Source organism: Ascaphus truei, chromosome 8, assembly GCF_040206685.1.
Source record: "Ascaphus truei isolate aAscTru1 chromosome 8, aAscTru1.hap1, whole genome shotgun sequence".
Classification (NCBI taxonomy): Eukaryota; Metazoa; Chordata; class Amphibia; order Anura; family Ascaphidae; genus Ascaphus; species Ascaphus truei.
The window spans coordinates 55,494,657-55,515,687 of NC_134490.1; the positions used below are offsets into that span (position 1 = coordinate 55,494,657).

General features: G+C 42.1%; 1 protein-coding gene across 5 annotated transcripts in view; it reads left to right on the plus strand.

Moving 5' to 3' along the window:
* The window catches only part of LOC142501763 (cubilin-like), a 99,980-nt gene that overhangs the window by 26,180 nt on the left and 52,769 nt on the right, over nucleotides 1–21,031 (plus strand). For all 5 annotated transcript variants that reach the window (XM_075612115.1, XM_075612117.1, XM_075612116.1 and 2 more), the window contains exons 9-18: nucleotides 1,876–1,908; nucleotides 3,585–3,617; nucleotides 4,366–4,398; nucleotides 7,234–7,387; nucleotides 7,620–7,837; nucleotides 12,055–12,087; nucleotides 12,875–12,907; nucleotides 15,198–15,351; nucleotides 15,585–15,802; nucleotides 17,310–17,342. In XM_075612115.1, the coding sequence (XP_075468230.1) occupies nucleotides 1,876–1,908; nucleotides 3,585–3,617; nucleotides 4,366–4,398; nucleotides 7,234–7,387; nucleotides 7,620–7,837; nucleotides 12,055–12,087; nucleotides 12,875–12,907; nucleotides 15,198–15,351; nucleotides 15,585–15,802; nucleotides 17,310–17,342 (942 nt within the window). The remainder of the gene's footprint in view (nucleotides 1–1,875; nucleotides 1,909–3,584; nucleotides 3,618–4,365; nucleotides 4,399–7,233; nucleotides 7,388–7,619; nucleotides 7,838–12,054; nucleotides 12,088–12,874; nucleotides 12,908–15,197; nucleotides 15,352–15,584; nucleotides 15,803–17,309; nucleotides 17,343–21,031) is intronic.

The following is a 21,031-nucleotide window of genomic DNA, read 5'->3' on the forward strand; positions in this document are numbered from 1 at the left end:
TCTCCTGCCTCTAGCATCACCGGAAGCAACTGGTGTTTGCACAGACCGTTCCCAGCTATCCTCTTGGGTGTCGTCGCCCAGGAGGTTTTCCACCAAGCGGACCGCTGAATCCAGGGAAAATGCAGCGTGTCTTTTTACCCAGGAGCGGGAGGAGGGGGGCAGTATCTGTATGAACTGCTCGAGCACAAACTGTTCAAGGATCTCTACCTTGGTATGCTTCTCTGGTTGTATCCACCTGGTACATAAGTCTACTAAGCGGTGGGCTACGACCCGGGGTCTGTCTTTGTTTGCATATTTGACTGTCCGGAACCGGTGTCGGTAGGTCTCTGGAGAGAGGCCTAGGCGATCCAGAATAGCAGCCTTTAGTTGCTGATAGTCCATGGCCTCGTCTGCTGGAAGAGCCTGGTAGGCTGCCTGAGCTTCCCCTATGAGGAGTGGAGCCAGAGTCGTTACCCAGCGATCAACTGTCCAGCCGTGGGCCGTGGCTACCCTTTCAAAAGTGAAGAGAAATGCCTCTGGGTCTTCGGTTGGCTTCATTTTAGGCAGCATCACCGGTGGGTTATTTGGAATAGCTGGTCTGCCTGGGGCTGGGCCTTCAACTAGCAGTTGGAGTAGCTTTTCCTCCCGCCGGGCCTGTTGCTCATCTTGCTGGGCCTGTCGCTCAGCTTGTTTCTCTGCTAGCTGGAGCTGTTGCTCAAGGAACTGAGAAAAAAATTTCTCCATTTTTTTTGTGTGGCCCTTCAGATACAGGGGCCGTCCAAGATCTCACTTCTGACACCACCTGTGGCAGGACGGCCTGTAGCCGAGGTCAGGGAACAGTCCACATGTGTAGTTTCAGGGTAAATGAAAATGTTCAGTGGCTTTATTTCTCCACAGCAACATAACATGCGGGTACACTGTCCCTTTAAACAAACAAATCCTGCTCCACACTGGGAGGACTGACTAACACAGCAGGCCTAGCTAGCAGGCTGGCTGGCTAAACCAGAACCAAACCATAAGAGTCTTTTAAGCAGTTAGAAAAACAAATGAAAAAGTCTTACTTTGGTTGCAGTAAGCAGTTTGATGTATCTGTCTGGCTAACAGCACATATCCATGTACTCTGGTCTGAGAGAGCCAGCTACTGCCAGTCACAAGATCCTTTTCTACCTTCCTGGCTAACAGGTGTCAGCTTGCCTCCTTATTTCCTAACTTCCACCTGAGTTAACCCTTATGAGTGCTGGATGAAGCACTCAGACATATGTCTCCCAGGCGTAACTGATAGGAGTTGACTTCACTCTGTCACACACCCATACACCAATAAAACACTCTGCTGGTCCCCTTTACACCCACAAAACACACAGACAAACAACCCTTTCCCCTCACTCTCCTGTGCGGAGCTCTCTGAAGGCAGGGTGGGGGAGGAGTCAGCGCCTTGCTGCTGCCTCCTGTCCAATCACTTCCCCTGTCTAAGAGCTGATCTCACTCTTTGTGAATGAGAACTGAAAGCTGATTGGCTGAAAAACTTGTCAGGGTGCCAAAAATTCCAGACCATTACTGATTGGTTAAAATTCCGGGCATTATCCAATCAGAGAGCAGGGAATTCAACAATGCCCGGAATTTACCAGCTTTAGCCTATAATTCTACATAACACTTAGGGCTATAAGATCTGCAAAGTTCTGGCAAATCGGGTCTCATATAACCTGATGTTACTGAAAACAGAAATGAACATTATGCTCCGTGAGTTAACACAATATCCTCAAATCTCATTAAAAAATTATATTTTTGATCCCTAAATCTAGATTATTGGTCAAACCATTCCGGTTGGCATTTTAACTTCTGTAAATGCACATTTACATGCATTTTTAGGTAATAGTAACAGACTTTTGTTTTTTATAGCTCTCTACCATCCGAACACAACAACAACAGAAGGTAATAATGTGTAACCTTGTATTTCTAAGGGATATAAAGATTTTGAAAGAAGGTCTCTGCTCAGCTTTATTAGGAATAATGTACTGGGGGGTGTAATCAGGGAAATATTAGAATTATTAACACGAAGAGAAAGCAGAACCCCTATAGGATGCACTCAGCCTCCACTGATTGTATTAACGAGAGAAAATAATGTTTATAACCTCTAAAGTGCAAGAGCTGGCGGTAAACATGGGGTAAGTATAGAGAAAGCAGCGTGGTATGCTGTGTATACAAGTGCAAAGTGTAAAGTGATCCTGGCACTCACAGTGAAAGTGTAAAAGTGCAATATAAAAACAAACAAAGAGCTATAATAAGTTTCTTGTCTGTACGACAAGGGTATATGGTGACTAGCTACAGTATCTCACTAGAGCCTATGCTTCGTCCCCAGTGGCCGCGGCTGTGCACGCGATGGCGTGAGCGCTGCACACAAGGTACAGCCCTCTATGGCGCAGGCCCCAGACGGCGTGCATGCCTGGGTGCAAAAGGTGTGATGTGCGACCACCTTTGCCAAAAGACAAGATTTGTGTATTTTGGTGCGGCGGCGGAGCATTGGCCACGTTACGGCAGCGGTTCAGCCAATGAGGGTGAACCAGCCGCGTAACGTCATGGCTGCACCCCCGTCATGCCCCTCATCGCATGTTCCTGGAGTCCACCAGGTCACGCTGAGGCAGATAATGAGCGCTGCCAGGCACCCTGCCGGGCACCCTGCCGGGCACCCTGCCATGCACAGGGGCCTTAGCCTAAGGCTAGTGGCTACCTCCGGGGGTTCACATTAAGTTTAGCTGCCTGAGATAGCTTACAAGTGATGACCAGCAATAACCTATGTAAAAGACAAACAAGCAGATAGTTCTATGATAGACTACTTGTACTGTATACTGTATAAATAGATGTGATGTAGCATGTATCTCACAATATAGAAGCCTATACTGTTACATCTTGGGGTCCACACCATGTTGTTTCTGAGATTCGCTATTATAAATTTCAATACCAAACAGTCCCCACGTTGCCTCTCTCTGACTTATACAACAAAAAACAACCAAAGATGCCCAAAGCTACTTCCAATATGACAAAAATACACAGTGCAATACCTATATATTCTCTTGAAAAAGGGTCATTTAGTTTAACCCTTTGGCCAAAGCGTCTTAAGCCTGCTGCCACTTTCAAGGCATGACCGTTAGCAGGTCCTAACACTACCTGAGTTAAAATTCTTATTTACCTTTTAATTAATTTTTGTCACATTGGAAGTAGCTTTGGGCATCTTTGCTTGTTTTTTTGTTGTATACATTTAGGCACACCCACTAGCACGCGTTTGGACACTGATACAGTATACATATATATATGTATATATGTATATCCAGTGTTCGACAAACCTATACATTTGCACGCCCCGGGCGAGTGGATTTAACATTGTGGCGAGCTCCTATTGGCCCAAGTAGCACACGTTTGGTACTAGGTGGTGAGTAGATTTTTTTGTTCGGCGAGTAGATTTTTTTGTTGATTTGTCGACCACTGTGTATATCTATCTATCTATATATAATGTGGTAATGTTTGGGGTTTCTCAGAGCTTGTTGGGAATCTGTGTGTTTACTCTCTCTGACGCAGTTATAGTAACAGACTTTTGTTTTGTTTTTTTATAGATCTCTACCATTCGACCACAGCAAAAACAGAAGGTAATAATGTGTAACCTTGTATTTCTAAGTGATATATAGAAACATCATTATTAATATAATTTATACTGTTAGTAGATAACGCTACTTTTCAAGGATAAAACCATTTCAACATATATACCACTAGATATAAATATTAACAGGTTTGATATTGCTATTTTCTTTCTGATGAATTACAATTGGAGACGCTACACATCCAGGTATTTCAGTACCCGCCCAATGGGAGCATATATACTGTTCCTATGTATTCAGGAAAATGTGCTTTTCTGGGGTATAAATAGCGCTTGGGACTCTAGTCGCACCGCAAATCAAATGCTAGAAAAACAGTTTGCGACTCAAATTTTGATGCATTCGACCATCTCTAGTTGTGAGTGAGTAAAGCAGAGACGAAGACAGGAAAAAGCTACTCCAAGAGCAACTGTGGACCCAGGCAAAGGGGTCATACAGCTCATTTAAGACGGGACCTTTACATTTATCTCATTAGCAGTTAGGGTAGGTTACAAAATACTATCAATACCTTGGACATCTCTGTTAATTCCAGCTATCCAATATAGTATTTTCAGGATCATATTGATTTCTCAGAAGTCAAAATACTACACTGCATACTAAAAGACAACCATGTATATAATACCCATACTCCTCTCTGCTGCTTTGCTGCACACGGCATCCATTCTGAACCATAAATATGGATGTTTGGTCGGTGGGAATATAATTCATAGAAATCTAATAACAGACCTTTGTTTTTTTTCAGGCTTCTACCCTCCGACCCCAAACACAACTCCAGGTAATAATGTGTAAACCTTGTAATAGTCCAACAATGATCTTTAATTACTATCACTATTATTAGCAAGTGAAGCTTCTCATGGATGAACAAACCACATTTTTTTGCCCTCGGTAAAGGTGAAAATGGGACCCGGTGTATACTGTGTGGGATCTACCCTTTTAATTGAGTCCATTAAGATATTGGGAGATTACCATCCTGTGGTATCATTTTGAAGCAACATAGGCTCACAATAAGAGCTTTATATCAGAGCCTGGCACGGGGGCTGTGCTGGTGCTGAGAACAGCATCAATTGTAGCAAAGACAAATGACACATTTGCTTTCAACTTGATTATTTAAAAATGAATGTAATGCTGTTTTTGCCCCATTTTTGCAATATAAGATTCAGATAAATGGCTCCCATAACACCCACCACAAAGGCCCTATCAAGTAGTTACTCATTCCTACCAAACAGTGACATTTGACCTGGGGCCAGGTCAGGTTTTTAGGATATCCCTGCTTCAGCACAGGTGGTTCAATAAGTGGCACAGTCTTTTTACAGCTTTGTGCTTTTGTTTCAATCTGCTGCAATTCTATTGTGCTGGTTTTACTCCTGTTTTGCAGCCAGGAGACTTTAGTTAATAACCACATAATAACCCTACCGAGTGCACCTAACTATCTGGTTTTGTGCTGTCTGGTTAAAGGGAACATATAAGTGGTCACCGTTTGCTTGGAATTGTGAGAAGGTATATATATATATATATAGAACGAAAAGAAGACAGCGCGGCTCCCATAGCATAATACTGTAATTTAATAATAAAATAAACGTGCAGATGAATCATGGACACTTACATTGTGCAAAATAAAATCAGACAATAAATAGAGTCTTTACTATCACCCGATGGAGCCTCCGTAGATGTGTACCGTGTGTGGTGTCCAACACTCTCCTGTCGTGGATGCCGGGAGGGTGCGCGCGCACCTGATCTCCTCTTAGTTGTAATCCCGCGAGAGTCTGTGCCCACCAGTACTGTAGGATACTGACACGGTAGTCAGACTTCCTGCATCAAGATTCCAAACGTGATGGAGGACGGACAGGCTTCACATCGAGCAAAAGATGGAGATGCTCAAAGTATGAATGATAACAATACAAAAGTCCAGTGCTAGCTACTTCCCAACGCGTTTCATCGCGATATGCGACTTCCTCAGGGGAAATAGTTACTTTTTTAACCCTTTCCTTTTTATTCACCCTCCCCTTCCAGTGTTTGTGTTGTATGTACTTCTATGTTTTATCCCTAGTAGTCACTTTATATACACTAGTATCAGTGGTTTTTATGTGGACATTTATTTGTGTGCAATTATCACCCCTGTGGCCTGGTAGCGCAGCAGGGTTTTCTTCTTTATATATATATATATATATATATAATTTATTTTTTTTACATAATATAATAAATATGAATCTTTGCTTTTTACAGAACTTATTAAAACCGGAGAAGAAAATACATATAATGCTTCTTTTCACAGTCACACATCCCAGGAGACACAATCCTATCTCAAACCCTCAGAAAAACTAGCATTGTGACACTGAGGGTAACTGTATTTATTAATGTCTTCCAGCTACACAACTGTAAGGCCTGGGACCTAGCAGGTTCAGCCGCGTTGAGCTGCGCCTGCTCAAAATTGAGCTTTTTCTTGTCCTGGCAGGCGAGGCAGTGAGCGCGCTCTGGGGGCGGGGCGGAGGCCGAGCGGAGGCGTGTCCGGAGGCGGAGCGGGAGGCGGGGCTAGTCCCTCGCTCCCATTGGCTGTGAGCGGTCATGTGACCGCTCCTCCGCTTCCCCGAGCAGCAAATTTGAAACTTGCCTGTCTCGGTAAAGTTTCTGAGCCTCCGCACGCATACGGAAGGGGAAACTATAGCCGCGCTGATGACAGATGCAGGGGGTTAGTGCATCTGCTCAGTGCGGCTCAGCCCGGCTCAGCGAGGCTGAAGCTACTATGTCCCAGGCCTAACACACACAAAATAGAAAATGTAGCACACAATTGTTAAGGAAAATATTCTTATTGAAGACACACAAACACCGGAGTAATTCTCCAGCTGGATTTACTATATAGTAAGATGCAGGCTATGCCACGAGTATACTCACATAACAAGAACATGATACTGTAAAAGATGTATTCGACCTCCTACAGGGGCGTGGCATTCATTTAATAGTCTTGGATAGAGCCGTACATCTGTGATGCATGCTAGTGTCTGATAGGAGGGTGGAATCTGCATCTTGTAATAGATATAGTAACGTGTGCAGAAATGTGTTTGTGTTCGTACTGGATTGGCTATGATAGGAGGTGTGTGAAGGTCGTGTGCAGAAAAACAGTGAACAACACTTTTGATGACAGGTAAAAAACATGTGTCGGGAGCAAAAATAAAAATAACACCAAGAAATTTTAAAAAATGAACAAAGAAACAGCAAAATAAATCCTTTCACAATAACATCTCATTGTGTAAATGTGATTATGTTTGTTTCATAAATGAGATGCTGCTTTTTACGACAGTTTTGTACGATCGTGCAGACAAGAGATTAATAGAGCTCAGCTAATACTCATGCTGGGATTTTATAGCAGATTTTGACACCTTACCTATGTTTTCGGACTCTATTTAGCGTAGGATGAATACATTATAAAATGGAACCTTACTAATACTGTATGTGAATAGGTTCATTCTACATTAAATGAATTATTAACTCGTGTATCATAAGCAATCAAATAGCAGATCAGAAGAAGAGAAGATAAAAGTAGAACTGGCAAAATGCACATATTTATTTCACAAGCAGCAAAATATTTTTTTCATATGTACTCATGTCATTCCAGAACCCAGTTACACATGTGGAGGTTTCTTGACCCAACGTTCAGGGGTAATATACAGCCCCTTCTATCCAAACAATTACCCAGATAATGCCAACTGTACCTGGGACATCTGGACCACAGTGGGTCATTATGTGGAGCTCAGAATCTTGACTCTAGAGTAAGTATATGCATTATGGAGAAAGTCCTCCCTTTATACTGTATATCCGAATGGGCTTGAGAAAGGAGATGCTTGTTGAAGCCTTGACACACCCGCCCCAGGCTCTGAGTCCCTTCTCTGTGTTAGGAGCACTGTCTGTGTGTCACAGGATCTAAGTTCTCTCTGTGTTATGGACCTGTCCATGCATTCTGTTTATATTCTCATCCGAATTCTCTTTTTTCCCCATGAACAGCCTGGAGACTCACCCCGACTGTTCTTTTGACTGGGTGATAATATATGACGGGCGTCCTGGGAACTCTCCCCAGCTTGAGAAGATTTGCAACCCTGGATACTACACGTTCTACTCCTCCTCTAACATCATGGGCATCAATTTCAGAAGTGACCATTCTGTCCATCTTACTGGCTTCCGGGCCGAGTATACATCATTACAAAGACCCAGAACTAGGCCAGGTACAATGTAACACTGGGGAATACCGCAATATTACCAAACAATGCCACAGTGTTACACAACATGGGATTTATAGCAAAATAATTCCATATTAAACACTTTTAGCGCATTCAATAACTTTAATGCACATTAAGGCATGTGCAATTTATAGGAAAATAGTCTGGAAAGTTAATCAAAAGCCCCAACATTATTACATTATTACATGACATTTATTAGATACCACAGTATTTAAGACATGAGAGCAATGTGTGCCATCAGTATAAAGAGACGTGAATAATACTGAATACTGAACTCATGAGTAACGTAGTACTAAAACAAAGGGCTTACAGTCTAAATTCTTACCCACAATAAAGGTCAACAAAGCTGGGTCTGATCTCAGCATTTCTCCCACCCTCTGTTTCTCATTTCTCCATGATCGCAGATCACTTCTATTCCTTTCCTTCATACCGTACGTGTGATGTGATACTGACACCCATTACATGTTATACACTGTACGTGTGATGTGACACTGACACGCATTACATGTTATACACTGTATGTGTGATGTGACACTGACAAGCATTACATGTTATACACTGTTTGTGTGATGTGACACTGACACGCATTACATGTTATTCACTGTATGTGTGATGTGACACTGACACGCATTACATGTTATACACTGTACGTGTGATGTGACACTGACACGCATTACATGTTATACACTGTACGTGGGATGTGACACTGACAAGCATTACATGTTATACACTGTATGTGTGATGTGACACTGACACGCATTACATGTTATAGACTGTATGTGTGATGTGACACTGACACGCATTACATGTTATTCACTGTATGTGTGATGTGACACTGACATGCATTACATGTTATACACTGTATGTGTGATGTGACACTGTCACACATTACATGTTATACACTCTATACATGTTGAACATTTAATACAGATTAACCATCCTCTTAATCAGTCACAAGACTAAACTTGTCTTTCTGGCATTTTCTATTTACTGCTTTCCTCTATCAAGGCTTTCATGTGTTCATTTGTGTTTTAGTGTACCCTTCCTTTTTTTTGATCAACCAAGGCTTTCATGTGTTAACTTGTATATATCTACATACATATACACCGTAACGTAATACACACTGCACAGCGTGCTGAATCAGTGCGCTCCATTCCACATCAAGTAGGTTTGAGAAAATCCTTGTGGACAGGCAGGATAGGGAGCGGGATACACAATATGCAAAAAAATAAACAGTACACAGTGCAATAATGCTTAAAACAATAATTGATGGTGCTATAATCACCAATGGTTATACTTACATAAGTGTGAGTATATTGGGCATATCACACTCTATATACAGGTGTGCAGGCACAGGTGTAGTATATGGCAGATGGCCTCCTGGGTGAGATGCTGTGTGGGTGTAAAAATGTGCAATAAAATAAGCAAAAGAGCCAATGAACTGGAGCGATGACGTTTTCACCGCCCTTCTTCCACGATTGAGTCCACGCCAAGTAGCACAGGTGTCGGGCAGGTGCTGCTTCCAAAAGCGGCCGCTGGAAACAACAGCTGAACCGCACAGGGTTTCCTCTCAGTGCTGCTCCTTCTCCAACTGGACTCTACGCGTTTCGCTAGGCGTACTAGTTTTGTCCGGAATCCTAACACCCTTCACAGCTGATGGCCTAAATATAGGCAGATGGGTTCACCATTGGCTCCACAGCTAATCTAATCTTGGGCGTGCGTTCCCAAATGCAGTAATTGAACTGCAGGGAACACTCCAAACACCATATCAGTGCACGCAAAACACGCCCCCTTAGAATCCGGACAGCCAATGGAGGACACAAAGTCATATGTCTTTGCATATCAGTGTATGACCCTACTTAGATATTGTGAACGGATAACTATCTTTGTGGAACACAAACATAAGATCCACTGATATTGAAAGATAAGAATAACATGATATAGAATACATAAATATCTTAAAGAACAACAACAGATTAAAAAAAAATAAAAACTTAACACAGAGAGTGACGACCTAAAACACTATAAAAAAGCTACTCTTATCTACAATGATTCTGTAACATATTACTAAGTGTACTAGTCGATATTCCGATGGGGTAGCCAGACAGACAACATGAACGATACAAGAAGCATAATGTAGACGGACGTTCACAGAGGTACACAATGGGAGGCTTTATAAGGTGAAATTATAATAGGCTTTATTGTGCCTTTTCCTTCTCATCAGGAAATTTATCCAAACACAGGGGGGGGGGGGGGGACAAAGCTTCTATCCACTTGGGAGTATTTCTAGTGAAATCCTATGCACTTAATTCACATCTCCATCAGTTAAGCATTTCTCCCAGCCCCAAACACACATAGCATGCAATAAGCATATATAAGCAGTCTTTTAAGAATGAAAGTCTTATCTGTTAGCTGTGGTTGAGTAAGCTTCTCTGTTCTCCTGGAACCGCACCCATGCGTGCACAGAAAATATCAGCATCCAGGTTTAGAAGTCTTATTTGGTGTCTTGCAATCAGCTATGCTGGGCAGAGCTCAAGACCGGTCAGCTCCAGAGATGTGTATTCTCTTGGGCAGTCTCTCCTGTGAGACTCAAAACCCTGCTCTGTCTCTCCAAAGTTCAGCTCTCAGTCAGAGCTAAGGAGTCCCACTTCCTGTCTCACAAGACAGGCTTTTGTAAGCAATCTAAATCAGGCGGGTGGTGTTTAGTAATTAACTACCAGCAGTTAACCACCACACTGCTAGATTAAAGGCACATTACTGAACAGGGATAAGTCCCCTGTTACACATAAGTTTACAGGATATTAGTTATTTGAACTTAGATAATGATCACATAAAACATATATTAAATCCATATAGCAATTAATGTTTTGTCACCAAGCTTGTGCTGCTTTGGCACATAATTCATCACTGCAACAATCAAGAAGAAGGAAAGTGACACAGTAGTAGAGAGCAATACCATATATCTGGTAGATTGAATATTTGGACTTCCCTACCATAAAACTCTGATTGTTTTATATCAGGATACATTACAATGTCATATATGGAAGAAATAATCATACACAAAATCTCATAATAGTAAATATAATAGAACCATTAAAAATACCTACAATATTTAATACATTTTATTTATAAAATAAATGAATACATATAAAAACAGATTATCTACTGTGTTACTCTGGGTGACACACTGTGTTGCAGTGAGAAATAACGACTATACAAGCATATGATACATAAAGACCAACCCAGTGGAACCTCAAGAATATGTAACCCATAGAGTGCCTCAATGGCAGTGGGTGTGAATTAGACCAGAAACACTCCTAAATCAGAATTGAGAAAATCCTAAGAGGACAAAGCAAAGTGTGCTTAAGACTACAAAGAGGAAGGTAAAGCCAATTTGTTTGTAAATCAGCATTTTCGTGCAAAGTACTGTAGGAACGGTGCTTTAATTCTAACAATACAGGATGAATTAAAGGTCTGGTAAAACAGATCAGATATATAATAGGTATCTCATTTCCCCCCCATAGGTAAAATAGCTCTTTGGGAATATTATGAATACTCACTGATGACCACAGTCACCAGTGGTATCACAGAAAGCGCTGCTATCATTTACAGTATTCCTCAGATATTGCTTTACACATTAGTATCACAACATATGTTGTAAGTGACCCCACTGGTAGCCGAGTCTTTAGAACTAGAAAAGATGTGAATGACATACAATGTAGACATATCAAAGTACAATATTCAGCATTAATAGCACAAATATTACCAAATTTGTATCTAAATCCTTCTCACGCCTATAATCTGGAATGCCCTTCCCTTTAACATCCACCAAGGCCCTTCTCAAAACTCATGTCTGGACAAGGCATTTCAGTTCCTAAAGCTCCTCACCCCTTGCATAAACACGTACAGAACCATAAAACCTTCCTATTGCCTCTGTAGGTTATTTCTACATAACACTTAGGGCAATACCCGCAAAGTTCTGGCAAATCGGGTCTCATGTAGCCTGATGTTACTGAAAACAGAAATGAACATTATGCTCCGTGAGTTAACACGATATCCTCAAATCTAATTCAAAAATTATATTTTTGATCCATAAATCTAGATTATTGGTCAAACCATTCCGGTTGGCATTTTAACTCCTGTAAATGCACATTTACATGCATTTTTAGGTTATTGTAACAGAGTTTTTGTTTTTTTTATAGATTACTACCATCCGACCACAGCAACAACAGAAGGTAATAATGTGTAACCTTGAATTTCTAAGGGATATAAAGAAACATCATTATTAATATAATTTATACTGTTAGTAGATAACGTTACATTTCAAGGATAAAACCATTTCAATGTATACCTTTATTAAAGTTAGAAACGGGTTACGGTGTGCATGGGATCTGCATTTGCAATGTTGTGCTTGTAGATGTTTGGCCATCACACACACGCCCACTAGATATAAATATTAACAGGTTTGATATTGATATTTTCTTTCTGGTGGATTACAATTGGAGACGCTACACATCCAGGTATTTCAGCACCCGCCCACTAGGAGCATATATACTGTTCCTATGCTTTCAGGAAAATGTGCTTTTATGGGGTATAAATAGTGCTTGGGACTCTAGTCGCACCGCAAATCAAATGCTAGAAAAACAGTAAACCGTTTGCTACTCGAATTTTGACGCATTCGACGATCTCTAGTTGTGAGTAAGTGAGTAAAGCAGAGACAAAGACAGGAGAAAGCTACTCCAAGAGCAACTGTGGGCCCAGGCAAAGGGGTCATACAGCTCATTTAAGACAGGAAATTTACATGTATCTCATTAGCAGTTAGGGTAGGTTACAAAATACTATTAATACCTTGGATATCTCTGTTAATTCCAGCTATGCTATATAGTATTTTCAAGATCACATTTCTTTCTCAGAAGTGAAAATACTACACTGCATACTAAAAGACAATCATTTAAATATGGATGTTTGGTCGATGGGAATATAATTCATATAAATATAATAACAGACCTTTGTTTTTTTCAGGCTTCTACCCTCCGACCCCAAACACAACACCAGGTAATAATGTGAAATACAATACTAGTGAGTGAATGAACTAACAACGTGAAATACAATACTACTAATGTGTAAACCTTGTAATAGTCCAGAGGTGATCTTTAAATACGTACAGTTCAACCCTGTTATAGCGTGATCCGCTATAACGCGGATCTGCTTATAACGCGGTGTGAGCGTGGACCCCGTATATTTTTTTTGCCAATCTTTACACATACACACCCCTTACCTCTGGTGGTGCTGGGGATCATGGTGGGGCTGCCGATGCATCACTCCTGCCTTCTCCTTCTACCCAATTTGCCTGGGAATTGTGGTGGGGCTGCTGGGGGATTGTGGTGGGGATCGGGCTGCTGGGGGAAGTGCTGGGGCTGCTGGGAGGATTGTGGTGAGGATCGGGCTGCTGGGGGAAGGGCTGGGGCTGCTGGGGGGATCGTGGTGGGGATCAGGCTGCTGGGGCTTCATGGGGAAGTGCAGGGGCTGCTGGGGGATCGTAGTGGGGATTGGGCTGCTGGGGGAAGTTCTGGGGCTGCTGGGGAAAGTGCTGAGGCTGCTGGGGGAAGTTCTGGGGCTACTGGGGGGTCGTAGTGGGGATCGGGCTGCTGGGGGAAGTTCTGGGGCTACTGGGGGATCGTGGTGGGGATCGGACTGCTGGGGGAAGTGCTGGGGCTGCTGGGGGAAGTGCTGGGGCTGCTGGGGGATCGTGGTGGGGATCAGGCTGCTGGGGGAAGTGCTGGGGCTGCTGGGGGAAGTGCTGGGGCTGCTTGGGGAAGTGCTGGGGGAAGTGCTGGGGCTGCTTGGGCTGCTGGGGGAAGTGCTGGCGCTGCCGGCGCCTCACTCCTGCCTCCTCCCTCCGTTTGGGCGAGCGGCGGACATTTTTTTTTAAAATGAGCACAGCCCCGGCTATAACACAGTCGGATCGGGTGGCCCCCGAGGACCGCGTTATAATGAGGTTCAGCTGTAATTACCATTACTAGTATTGGCTAGTGAATCTTCCACCAAACCACAATTTTTTTGCCCTCGGTAAAGGTGAAAATGGGACCCGGTGTATACTGTATGGGATCTACCCTTTTAATTGAGTCCATGAAGATATTGGGAGATTACCATCCTGTGATATCATTTTGAAGTGATAACATAGGCTCACAATAAGAGCTTTATATCAGAGCCTGGCACGGGGGCTGGCACGGGGGCTGGCACGGGGGCTGTGCTAATGCCTGAGAACAGCATCAATTGTAGCAAAGACAAATGACACATTTGCTTTCATCTTGATTATTTTAAAATGAATGTAATGCTGTTTCTGCTCCATTTTTGCAATATAAGATTCAGATAAATGGCTCCCATAACACCCACCACAAAGGCCCTAACAATCGAGCAGTTACTCATTCTCAACAGTGATATTTGACCTGGGGCCACAAACAGGTCAGGTTTTTAGGATATCCCTGCTTCAGCACAGGTGGCTCAATAAGTGGCACAGTCTTTTTACAGCTCTGTGCTTTTGTTTCAATCTGCTGCAATTCTATTGTGCTGGTTTACTCCCGTATTGCAGCCAGGAGACTTTGGTTAATAACCACGTTATAAGCCTCCCGTGTGCACATAACTATCTGGTTTTGTGCTGTGTCTGGTTAAAGGGAAAATATAAGCGGTCACCATTTGCTTGGAATTGTGATAAATTCTTGTTCCAAACATTTATATATTTTCATTTACATAATATAATTAATATGAATCTTTGCTTTTCACAGAACTTATTAAAACCGGAGAAGAAAATACATATAATGCTTCTTTTCACAGTCACACATCCCAGGAGACAAAATCCTATCTCATACCCTCAAAAAACTAGCAATGTGACACTGAGGGTTACTGTATTAATTAATGTCTTCCAGCTACACAACTGTAACACACACAAAGTAGAAAATATAGTATACAATAACATCTCATTGTGTAAATGTGATTTTGTTTGTTTCATAAATGAAATGCTGCTTTTTACGACAGTTTTGTACGGTCGTGCAGACAAGAGATTAATAGAGCTCGGGTAATACTCATGCTGGGATTTTATAGCAGATTTTGACACCTTACCTATGTTTTCAGACTCTACATAGAATAGGATGATTACATTATAAAATGGAACCTTACTAATATGTGAATAGGTGAATTCTACATTAAATGAATTATTAACTCACGTGTAATAAGCAATCAAGTAGAGGATCAGAAGAAGAGAAGATAAAAGTAGAACTGGCAAAATGCACATATTTATTTCACAGGCAGCAAAATATTTTTTTCATATGTACTGATGTCATTCCAGAACCCAGTTACACATGTGGGGGTTTCCTGTCCCAACCTTCAGGGGTAATATACAGCCCCTTCTATCCAAACAATTACCCAGATAATGCCAACTGTACCTGGGACATCCGGACCACAGTGGGTCATTATGTGGAGCTCAGAATCTTGACTCTAGAGTAAGTATATGTATTTTGGAGAAAGGCCTCCCTTTATTCTGTATATCCGAATGGGCTGGAGAAAGGAGATGCTTGTTGAAGCCTTGACACACCCGCCCCAGGCTCTGAGTCCCCTCTGTGTGTTATGAGCACTTTCTGTGTGTCACAGGATCTAAGTTCTCTCTGTGTTGTGGACCTGTCCATGCATTCTGTTTATATTCTCATCTGAATTCTCTTTTTTTCCCCATGAACAGCCTGGAGACTCACCCCAACTGTTCTTATGACTGGGTGATAATATATGACGGGCGTCCTGGGTACTCTCCCCAGCTTGGGAAGATTTGCAACCCTGGAAACTACACGTTCTACTCCTCCTCTAACATCATGGGCATCAATTTCAGAAGTGACATCTCTGTCCATCGTACTGGCTTTCTGGCTGTGTATACATCATTACAAAGACCCAGACCCACGCCAGGTACAATGTAACACTGGGGAATACCGCTGTTCTGTCCCAGGCTCACTGTGGCTAGTGAGTTAAAACAGGCAGCTTAACTCAATCCCATATTCCTTATCAGGGGAGACTTCTTATTTTCTGAAGCGTTTATTGGGGCACAAACAGAAATAAAAAGGGGGAAGAGGTACAGAGGGAATACACACTGCACAGCGTGCTGAATCAGTGCGCTTCATTCCACATAAAGTAGGTTTTAAAAAATCCTGAGGACGAGCAATGTCACTGTTTTACTTTTTATAAAGCCAAGTGTGCTAAAGGTGACAAAGAGGAAGGTAAAGACAATTTGTTTGTAAATCAGCATTTTCGTGCGAAGTACTGTGGTACAGGGGCTTTAATTCTAACAATACTGAAGTATATAGCATGAGTTAAAGGTCTGGTTAAACAGATCAGATATATAATAGGTATCTCATGTCCCCCCCATAAGTAAAACAGCTCTTTGAGAATATTATGAATACTCACTGATGACCACTGTCACAAGGGGTATATAGCAGATCCCACACATCACATGAACACCAAACGTCAACGTTCCCACAGGTATTACAATCCTATTAGATATTGTGCAGCACAAACAGCGCATTTTAACTCCTGTAAATGAACATTTACACGCATTTTCAGATTATAGTAACAGACTTTTGTTTTTTATATGCTTCTACCATTCAACCAGGGATATATAGAAACATCGTTATTAATATAATTTATACTGTTAGTAGCTAACACCACTTTTCAAGGATAAAACCATTTCAAACTTATACCTTTATTAAAGTTAGAAACGGGTTACTGTGTGCATGGGATCTGCACTTGCAATGTTTGGCCATCACACACACGCCCACTAGATATAAATATTAACAGGTTTGATATTGCTATTTTCTTTATGATTGGGATTGATTACAGTTGGAGACGCTACACATCCAGGTATTTCAGCACCTTCCATCTAGGAGCATATATACTGTTCCCATGTATTCAGGAAAATGTGCTTTTATGGGAATATAAATAGCGCTTGGGACTCTAGTCGCACCGCAAATCAAATGCTAGAAAAACAGTAAACCGTTTGCTACTCGAATTTTGACGCATTCGACCATCTCTAGTTGTGAGTGAGTAAAGCAGAGACGAAGACAGGAAAAAGCTACTCCAAGAGCAACTGTGGGCCCAGGCAAAGGGGTCATATAGCTCATTTAAGACGGGGCCTTTACATGTATCTCATTAGCAGTTAGGGTAGGTTACAAAATACTATTAATACCTTGGATATCTCTGTTAATTCCAGCTATTCAATATAGTATTTTCAGGATCATATTGATTTCTCAGATGTGAAAATATTACACTGCATACTAAAAGACAACCATGTGTATAATACCCATACTCCTCTCTGCTGCCTTGCTGCATACTGCACCCACACTCTACCATAAATCTGGATGTTTGGTCGTGGGAATATAATTCATAGAAATGTAATAACGGACCTTTGTTTTTTTTCTAGGCTTCTACCCTCCGACCCCAAACACAACACCAGGTAATAATGTGTAAACCTTGTACTTATCCAGCAGTGATCTTTAAATACGTAATTACTATCACTAGTATTAGCTAGTGAAGCTTCTCATGGATCAACAAACCACATTTTTTTGCCCTCTGTAAAACTGAAAATGGGACCCGGTGTATACTGTATGTGATCTACCCATTTAATTGAGTCCATGAAGATATTGGGAGATTACCATCCTGTGGTATATATTTGAAGTGATAACATAGGCTCACAATAAGAGCTTTATATCAGAGCCTGGCACGGGGGCTGGCACGGGGGCTGTGCTGGTGCCTGAGAACAGCATCAATTGTAGCAAAGACAAATGACACATTTGCTTTCATCTTGATTATTTTAAAATAAATGTGTGACGGGAGCTTTGTGACAGGCTATAATAATACACAAAATAACTGGGTTGAACTGAACGAGGCTTAAATATAATAAAGTATATTTATTCCTTAAATAGGTGAACACAGCAATATAGTAAAGTAACAGGCAAGAAGTAACACTTACTTGGGAATGGGGGATCAGAAGTATCGAATAGCAATTCTCCAACAATCAGGTACAATCAAGATGGTATCAGAAGACAATGGATATAGGGGTTACCACAGTTTATATATCTTTTGTAACCCTATCCTTAACATTAAGTACAGGCTATTGGATAACAATTAGCTGTATCCAATCTTTAACGTGGGAACACATTTTAATCCATGCCCTCCTGCTAGTTAGCTCATGCGCACTAGGACCCTGGGGTCTTATTTCTGTAGCCCCACATTTTACATCAGGAATGCCAGCCAGTCTACCAAATGGAATTGCTGGCAGGATACCCTTTGTTGGAAGGTGTAAAATATGACACTCACAGACTGCTCTGGTTTGAGTCGTCTCCGCCCTCAGGTAAACAGTGAGGGTGGCAAAATCCTTTGAACAGCACTTAGGCCCTAGACATTGGGTCGCCTCTCTGACCATCTGCTTCTCTTTGTGCAAAGGAATTTCCTCTGGTTTTTGTCCCTGCCTTGGGACACAGTATTAAAGGTAAAATACAAACATATTAGAATATCCGGTTCTGTTGAGTCCAGCGGGTCCAAACTACCCATATCTCAATGCCGGAACTGGGACACCATATGGTCCAAGTTTCAGCCCGCTACGACCTTCGGAACCGGAGTTACACAAATACCACTTAAACCGTTTCCTATTTTAATACAAAAATCTCCGCTGTAAATTAAATCACGGTTTTTCACTAAATCCCCATTGAAAACAACGGGCTCCGCCGCCATAGACTTTCAATGGCAAACCGTCGCCATTGGCGGCTATGGGAATCCGCCGCCATAGACTTTCAACGGGGCATCGCCGCCGTTGAAGTCTATGGGGTTTCTCCGCCATAGCCGGTCAAAGGAAATTGGCCGCCATTGGAGTCTATGGGAGAATTCCCGAACCTTCAAGGGGGTCCATACTCCGTCGGGTTGGTCCGAGAGGGTCAAGGATGGTTCTGCAGCCATGCCGGAGCAGTGCCTACAGGTACCCCAAACCCTGGCCCTCAGGACCCTCTGGAACCGGAGGTAAGGATTCATGGTTTGAAGCTTTTCGGACTTAGTCAAATTCCTGAGCTGTTTCTGCTGCCGCCATTGGAACCTATGGCGCGACCCGCTTTCTCGGCACGACCCTTCTCGGGGGTCCAGGATTCGGGGACCCGCTGGTGGTCGAGTGGGGCGAGGTCTAGGAACTAGGGCAAAAAGAATTTTATTTCTGGGTGCCCTAGAACTGTAGATTCCCACGCCACTTAAAGTTGAACTTGACTAACAGTGATCAAAGCTCTTTTTCAGAAAAAGTATCCGCTTTGCGGTTTTGCGGTTTGGACGGCAACCAACTCGTTCCTGGAAAGCGCCGTCGAGGAATCTCCATTGAAGTCAATGAGCCCATTGACTTACAATGGGAAACCGCCGCTCCTCCTCTCGGACGCCACCTGCTGGTCTTCGAGGGAAACAGGTCCAAAACAGCAAGATCCGCCATTGAAATGCATTGAGCTCTAATGGCGGCCTATGGGACTCTGCAAAATGGTGCCTGAAAAGGCGGGAAAATTACACAAAGGGCTATAATCACTAAAGAACTATTAACCCTTGCCCTCCCGGATGGATCCCAGCCTGTGGGTGATGCAGACACTGATATAACAAGATATAACAATAAAGCATGGGGACAGGGGAATATACATTTTCATGCTATAACAAGGGTTAAACCACATTTCTGGACTGCAGCCCAGTTAACCCCTTGTCTCCTTGGTGAGGTCAGGGGATGGCCAAATGGGGGCCACCCCCTTTCTCCCTCTACAAAATATAATGCTGTTTTTGCCCCATTTTTGCAATATACGGTTCAGATAAATGGCTCCCATAACACCCACCACAGAGGCCCTAACAATCAAGCAGTTGCTCATTCCAAACAATGACATTTGACCTGTGGCTACCAACAGGTGAAGTTTTTAGGATTTCCCTGCTTCAGCACAGGTGGCTCAGTCTTTTTACCGCTCTGTGCTTTTGTTTCAACCTGCTGCAATTCTATTGTGCTGGTTTTATTCCCGTTTTGCAGCCAGGAGACTTTAGTTAATAACCATGTTATAAGCCTCCTGCGTGCAATTAACTATCTGGTTCTGTGCTGTGTCTGGTTAAAGGGAAAATATAAGCGGTCACCGTTTGCTTGGAATTGTGATAAATTCTTGTTCCAAACATTTATATATTTTCATTTACATAATATAATTAATATGAATCTTTGCTTTTTACAGAACTTATTAAAACCGGAGAAGAAAATACATATAATGCTTCTTTTCAAAGTCACACATCCCAGGAGACACAATCCTATCTCAGACCCTCACAAAAACTAGCAATGTGAAACTGAGGGTTACTGTATTTATTAATGTCTTCCAGCTACACAACTTTAACACACACAAAGTAGAAAATGTAGCATACAATTGTTAAGGAAAATATTCTTATTGAAGACACACAAACACAGGAGTAATTCTCCAGCTGGATTTACTATATAGTAAGATGCAGGCTATGCCACGAGTATACTCACATAACAAGAACATGATACTGTAAAAGATGTATTCGACCTCCTACAGGGGCGTGGCATTCATTTGATAGTCTTGGATAGAGCCGTACATCTGTGATGCATGCTAGTGTCTGATAGGAGGGTGGAATCTGCATCTTGTAATAGATATAGTAACGTGTGCAGAAATGTGTTTGTGTTCGAACTGTATTGGCTATGATAGGAGGTGTGTGAAGGTCGTGTGCAGAAAAACAGTGAACAACACTTTTGATGACAGGTAAAAAACATGTGTCGGGTGCAAAAATAAAAATAACACCAAGAAATTTTAAAAAATGAACAAAGAAACAGCAAAATAAATCCTTTCACAATAACATCTCATAGTGTAAATGTGATTATGTTTGTTTCATAAATGAGATGCTGCTTTTTACGACAGTTTTGTACGATCGTGCAGACAAGAGATTAATAGAGCTCAGCTAATACTCATGCTGGGATTTTATAGCAGATTTTGACACCTTACCTATGTTTTCGGACTCTATTTAGCGTAGGATGAATACATTATAAAATGGAACCTTACTAATACTGTATGTGAATAGGTTCATTCTACATTAAATGAATTATTAACTCGTGTATCATAAGCAATCAAGTAGCAGATC